General features: G+C 38.8%; 1 protein-coding gene across 1 annotated transcript; it reads left to right on the top strand.

Moving 5' to 3' along the window:
• Positions 1–444: 444 nt before the first annotated feature.
• On the top strand, positions 445–1,589 carry LOC115588561 (trace amine-associated receptor 8a-like). Its single transcript, XM_030429232.1, has 2 exons — positions 445–617; positions 779–1,589. The coding sequence occupies exons 1-2, from the start codon at positions 445–447 to the stop codon at positions 1,587–1,589; spliced, it is 984 nt and encodes a 327-aa protein (XP_030285092.1).
• Positions 1,590–7,432: the final 5,843 nt, after the last annotated feature.

The following is a 7,432-nucleotide window of genomic DNA, read 5'->3' as shown; positions in this document are numbered from 1 at the left end:
ACACTCAAAGTAAAAACAGTGCCCTAAACCATCTCACTACTCCAAATGGTTCACCAACAGCTTTAGGCTGACTTTGGACTGGGATAGGTGTTTGTGATAATTTTACATACATTGCCCTGGGTTTTCTATCAGCTGGGTAGTGCACAAAGATTAGGTCAAGAATGTACTCTCACAAAGAGCAACATTTACTACTTGAGCTTAGCCAACTTTGACCTGTGACATCTGGCAAATAGCCAAAGCTGGAGATAAACATAAACCAAAGTCATCAACATTGAGGAGGATGAACAAAGATGGCAGACTAGTTCAATCTCTATGGAGTGGAAGAAAGCAGCAGAGGTGAGGAGAAAGGAGGGCTGGGCTGGAAGAATGGTGATAAATGGTTGTATGACGGAAAGCTTTGATCAAAAAGCTGCCAGAGCTCAGCAGGTTCTCCTCTCTCTGGTGATGGGGACCTGGGAGAAAACTGAACTCTGCTTTCCACAACTCCTCAACAGCTCCTGCAAGAAGACAACACGTCCTCACTTTGACACCATGCTGATTTACATTATGCTTTTCTTCAGCTCTCTGCTCACTACAGCTCTTAACCTGCTGGTCATCATCTCTATCTCCCACTTCAAGTAGACATTCATTAATTTATCAAACTAATGAATAGTGGTAAAAAGTATTGACATTTAAACTGCGAGAAGTAGTGATCTGATCATATTTCAGTCATGTGCTCGATCTGCTGTCATCTGAATGATGATTAATATGATAAATTCATGCTGGTCTTCCTCTCCAGGCAGCTCCACAGCCCCACCAACCTCCTCATCCTCTCTCTGGCTTTCTCAGATTTCTTCATGGGCCTCTACATGTTCCTTTCAATTATGCTCGTAGACGGCTGCTGGTTCCTCGGTGACCTCATGTGTACACTGTATGATTATCTGGGATATGTTATTGCTTCAGCTTCAGTAGGAACCATGGTGCTCATATCTGTTGACCGCTATGTGGCTATTTGTTATCCTATGCATTACTACAGTGAAATCACACAAAAAAGAGTTCAGGTGTGTATTTGTCTGTGTTGGATATGCTCTGTAATTTTTCAAAGTCTGATCCTGAAGGATGCATTGCAACAACCCGGCAGGTATCACTCCTGCATTGGGGAGTGTGTAGTTTTCATCAACGACATTGCTGGACTTGTAGATCTCACTTTTTCCTTTATTGTTCCCATTACCGTTATTGTTGTTTTGTATATGAGAATATTTGTAGTGGCTGTGTCTCAGGCTCGTGCCATGCGGTCTCATATTGCAGCTGCCACACAATCAGGGAAAGTAACTGCAAAGAAATCGGAAATGAAAGCAGCCAGGACTCTTGGTGTTGTTGTAGTTTTGTTTCTAATATGTCTCAGCCCATATTACTGTGTTGCTCTTACAGGCCAAGAAAACTTGCGAAATTATTTATCTGCTGCCTTTGTGTTCTGGTTGTATTATTTTAACTCCTGTCTAAATCCTATGGTTTATGCCTTTTGTTATCCCTGGTTAAGAAAATCAATTAAGCTCATAGTCACATTTAAGATACTGCAGCCTGACTCCAGTGAGTTGAACATACTGTAGAAAAACTCTGCATGGGCCTGAAATTAGGCTCTCAGCATGAATGATAAATGTACTCTGTCATGGAGAAATAATATGACAGTAAAGTTGTAAAATGATGCTAATCTTATCTATGTGTTTACATTGCTTATCCTACAATATGATATTCTTGAATAATGACTGAGTGAAGCCACTGAGTGGAGACCAGAGAACCTACTTAAGGTTTATTTGTTTTGTAATTTTCTTTCAAAGCAGCATCTCATGGATTTACTGTGTAGTCTGTAAACATCAGGACTGTAACCTGTTTTTGTTGTGATGGCATTGTATCAAGCAGGGTGGAATTTCAAGTAAAAAATGCAAGTTTTCATTCCCAACTTGTAGTCGTATTTGTCAATTGTTAATATCCAAATTGGAAGAATATTGTCTGAAAGTGCACCTTATTTTATACATGACTGAAGACTGTAACCTACAGATATTAGCAGGTACTTTGTCATCAGTGGTGATGCACGGCTCAGTCTTCAGAGCAGTCATTTTGTATGTGAACACTAACAAAAACTTAAAATTACAATAATTACGTTTTGCCAGCAGGCTCTCTATCAAAAAAAAAAAAAAAACATGTTTGCGGAGGATTGTGTGGAGGGCTGGGCAGAGTGGAGAACAGGAGCCACTGCTCAGCTGCTTAGGGTCAGCTAGAAATTCTGAATTAGAGCCAGACCCACATTTCAGAAAAACTTAAAGGGATGTTATCTAATAGGAGAGATGGAAAGTTATCCCAGCTTTCAAAATGATGCACTGTGACCACTGACTGTAAAACAAGCCAGCCTGATATTACTCATAGGTTTCTGAAGGTCTTGCGAGAGGCTTAGAGTTGACTGTACCATTGTTGCTATCTTGGCAGTATATAATGGGTAAAGAAGTGGAGCCTTGGTGGACTCTAGATATTTCGGTTCGTCCTGTTATCGCCCAGTGTCTCTTTTTTTTCAGGTCTCCTCTGTGTGTGTTCATGAAGTAAGACCATTTCCCCTCCATTCAGATATCTACGGCAAACTAAAGCAGCTCCATGTTAGCTGTTGCAGAGGTTGAGAAGCAAGAGAGAATATACTGTAAATCCAATATTGAATTTTCAATTTTATTCTTTAATTAAAAAATACATTGTTCTTCCCTGGTCTACCTTGTGCGTATTCCTCCAGAAGTTCTGGCCTCTGCCCAGAGCTGTCTCCTTCAGAGCTTGCCAGCTCAGGCAGCTTATCAGGTGGCTCACTGTAAAAATAAATCTGTATATTTTACGGTACAATACTGGCAGCTGTGTTTTCCAGAATTTTACCGTAAAATATATGCTGACCATGTATAACACATCACAGTATGGTTTTATACAACTGTAAATGTCAAGGTTGAAAATGGTGTTATTAACAGCAAACTACTTTTTAAAAAAATGATTCATCATCAACTTATTAGTATTTACAGTAATTTGCTGTAAGAATAACAGGTATAATGTAAACTATTTAACAGTAAACTACTGTAGTAAATATGGTGACCATGTATAAGATATTATGGTATGCTTTTTAGGAACTGTAAATTTCACTGGCAGCTGTGGTTGCCAGAATTTCACCATAAAACATACAGTGATAACATATAAAACATCACGGTATGCCAGTAAATTTCACAGTTAAAAATGTTTTTTTGTTTGTGGAAAAACTAACTGCTAGTACCATAATTACTTCTAATTACTGAGTTTTTTTGAAAGGTTGCTTCTGGGAACAAAAACCCAGACAAATTATAATCTTGACCTGATGATGGCACAAGAGGAAAAGATGACCACCAAAGATATTACAAGTGGAGAACTGGAAAACACAACTCAAACTTTAATCAAGTCACTGATGTTCAGATACCACACCTCTTTTCATCGTCTTTCCTCACAGTAATTTTTAATCAAAATAAACACTATCAAACAAACTGCATGGAGTCAATGTTCCCTGTGACACAACAGCATTTCTACTGTGACCTTTGTGTTGTCTGACTGCATCTTGAATGGCTTTACTGTACAGTACCAAGTAAAAAGACAAACCATCTTTAACTAACTAACTTCAAATTAACCAGTGACCAAATGCTCTGAAAAGTTGCTTCTTATAGCAAAAAAACAAGAAGCCAAGAGTAAAAAACTGAAACATGGAAATTACAATTGTGTAATCGAAGTCAGTACCCTGACATTGTTTTAAAGTAACTGAAAGAGCAGCTTCTAATGAAAAAGACAACAAATAAATGAATAAAAAGTACACTAAATTGCTGCTGCCTTGATCTTATTGTTCAAGTAATACATAATAACAAACACTAAAAATACAGATTTTTTTTCCAAATGAGGAAGTCAAATGTTTTTATTAATTAATAAAGAGAACAAAAAAACATTAATTTACCTCTGAAGGAACTCAAGTGTGGAGCCCAGATCCATGGGATAATGAATATTGAGGCAGTAGTAGGTTCCAAACATCAAACAGATGGCAGAGATGAAGTTGTGCATGTGGTCATTCACAACCTTGCCATCTACACTCAGCATGGACTGTCTTAAGGCATAGCAAGACATTCCTGCAAAGAACAGACAGGTAGAATAGCAGATCAGCCATTACCATCCAAAAGCAGTCTTACCAGCATTGCTAGGCTTTGAAGCAGCACTTCAAAACATGACAGTGCATGACAGTTTTCATGTAATACTAATGTAAAACATTAGCTTGGTAAAACTGATTATCAACACTTACCACATACAATGATGCATGGTGTCACGGGCGAACTTTCCACTTGTACTTTTTTTGCCAGGCATGTTTGTTCAACATAGTGGAAGAGGTTCTCCTCTTTTTCATCAAAGTAGGAGAGAAGAAGGGGAACCATATCCTTGACATCTTCTGAGCAGCCCTACAGTCGTCCTCTCAGAATTTCCAGCTCTGTGACAGCCTGAAGAACGATTTTGCTCTTCTCTGCACAAGTGGTTCTCATGAAGTCCAGAAGCCGTTTTCCCTTTTTGTCTACATTGGTGAGGAAAGTATCTTTCAGCGATATCCCAGTAAGCTCTTGGAAGTGAACTTTCATGCCAATCTCCTGGAACAAAAAAGGCCGCTCCTCCATGAGGGATTGCAGATCTGTTCCCTTGTTTATCACTTTACGTTGGGAGGAGTAGGTACACTTCATTAGAGTTTCTGCATTGCCTGGGCTGAAGTTAGTCCGTTCACTGAGTGCTTTTATTTTGTCTTTCTTCTCCTGTTGGCTTTCTGGTGTCTCATTCAATGGCATTTGCGCTTCTTTATCCTTGGTGCTGAAGACTGCTTCACATTTTCAATTTGGGCTTGTAACTGCTTAACTGAAACAAAATGAACAGTGTCATTTTTAATCAAAATGAGCACCAGTTCACCAAACTGCATGGAGTCAGTGTTCCCTGTGACAAGGAATTGCCCTTTTTTAGATGACGTTCCCTTATACAGAATTTTTACTGTGAACTTTGTGTTGGTTTCAGTGAAGCCAAATTGTCTGACTGCATCTTGAATGGCTTTACTGTATCTAAGTAAAATGGAGAACCATCTTTAACTTGGAAGACAGCCTTGCCCATTGATCCTGCTGAAAGATACGCCTGTAGCAGCTGAGTTAGGCAAAGGTTTTTGAAATTTTTCAAATTCCTTGCACATCTTTTGAAATAACTGTACTTTCTTTCAAAGCGCATTGTCCATAGTCTGATCAGAGGCCCAAATTTCAGAATCATTTCTGCGTAGTGACGTAAATAATGATGCTTTGGTTTCAGGCCACTTTCTGGGAATAGAGCTTTTCTTGACTCTAAATATTCTTCAATAAGAACATCAAGGTATGCAACCTGAGGGACCAACCCAGTATCACGTCAAAGCGTGAACTACGCCCGCCGGTCCACCGTGGTCCACCGTGTCAGTGTCACATTTTGCCTCTCTCAGGTGTGACAAGTATACGCTTGTATGAAAGCACAGTGCCAGCAAGGGGGCGCTAATTCGATCTTCAGTCAATGCCAACAACTTTGCCCGGAGGAGAGAGGAAAAGAATCATACAGTATCCCAAATTCCCTCCTTGTCAGGTAAGCTAATGACACATGGCTAATATATATTTTAATTTTTTTGTTTTAAATATCTGAGGTTGCCTGTGAGTGTTGTCATGTTAACTACATTTAATTTAGCGTAACATTAGAGAGCTGAAATGTATTAATGCTAGATTCAATTAGTGAATATCGTTATGCTACGGAGTTCACTCTTTTAGTATTTAGCTTTACAGCTAACTGAAAGGGTTAAGTTGAGTAGTAATCATGGATCTATAATAAAATACATCCATGGTAGTAATATGATAAATTGCTAACTTACAACTGACCCATCTGTAATATGTCTGTAATATGTTAATCAACATGATGAACATCAGCATCTATTACAGACAGGTCAGTGCTGTCGCAGCAATACAATATATTGCCATATTTTTAGCGATCGTCAAATATTGATCTTTTTTTTTTAAGTCTACCTGTGTGTGTGTGCGTGCGTCTCTCTGTTTGACAATTGGCAAATTATTCGATCAAAGGCTGTAGTGACTGCATATTAATGATGAATTGAATTCATCTCAGTTTAGTAGATCTCTATTGTCCAAACAACTGCCCTTAATTTTGCTAACATTCATGCAGTTTACATGTTTAAGAGCACATTAGCAAGTTCTTTGCATTTTATTACAGTTCTGTATTTATGACCATGTTGTTTTCCGCTTTTTCCAACAGTTATTTCCCACCACATCCCTTTTACCTACACCAACTCTTCTACTGTATACCCCTTGATTAAAAACCAATGGCTCTTTTAAGAGCCACTTCAACACTGACCTCTTACAGCTGCTCTTTCTCTCTCTCTCTCTCTCTCTCTCTCTCTCTCTCTCTCTCTCTCTCTCTCTCTCTCTCTCTCTCTCTCTCTCTCTCTCTCTCTCTCTCTCTCTCTCTCTCTCTCTCTCACACACACACACAATTTTTAACTCTCTTCTAGAAGCCCCACAGTCTTCAAGTAAGTTTTCAATTTTTTCAACTCGTTCTCTCACTTAACATGGTTTGTTTGAGTGAAAGAAGTATTTCTTATAAACTGTTTGTGTCTCTCTTATTCTATCTCTGATAGAAATGCCAGGCCAGGGGTCGACCACAAGAAACTGTGTGTCTTGTGGAACTCAATTAAATGTGGCCTGCAAAACTTGCAAAATTTGCAAGGCTGAGCAGCCACATAAGCTTGGGCGTACATTTTTTTTTGAGAAGTTTGATTTGAAGTGGGAGAACTGGGTCCACACCCACCAAAAAAACCGGACAGCTTCCCACATGCAGGATGAAGCCTATATATTGGTACGCTTTTGTTGTTTTCATGCAGTTCAGTTTCCAAATGTAGCTACATACATTTACATTTTATTATTTTTTGTTTGTGTGTCCTTTTTTTTAGCTTGAAAAATTGCAGGCTCAGGGTGTGAGGGCTATTCTTTTTTTGTCAAAGCCTGCTAAAAGACCGAATACCTGGGTGTCAGAGGTTTTGGCTCCCTGTTGCCAGCTCACGGAGACATCCAGTACATGTCTGCAACGGATGAAGGACCTATATAATGTCGTCATTCAAGGTAAAAATGTTCAGACAAACACAACTGGGAATGATGAAAATAATTAAATTTCTGGATATATGTAACAGAATATTGATGCTTTTGCAACATTGTTTCTTGAACTTTCATGCCAATATAGCACCTTGAAATTGAATTATGAGACAAGGTAATTAACAATGCTATAGTTTTAATTATACAATTCCAGTAGAATAATTGGTCACCTAGCATACATACAACTAGACTATCTCAGTCATCTCCATCACTTG

This window comes from Sparus aurata, chromosome 9 (assembly GCF_900880675.1).
Source record: "Sparus aurata chromosome 9, fSpaAur1.1, whole genome shotgun sequence".
NCBI lineage: Eukaryota > Metazoa > Chordata > Actinopteri > Spariformes > Sparidae > Sparus > Sparus aurata.
Note: the sequence above shows the minus strand (reverse complement) of the source record. Positions and strands in the feature narration are given on the sequence as shown.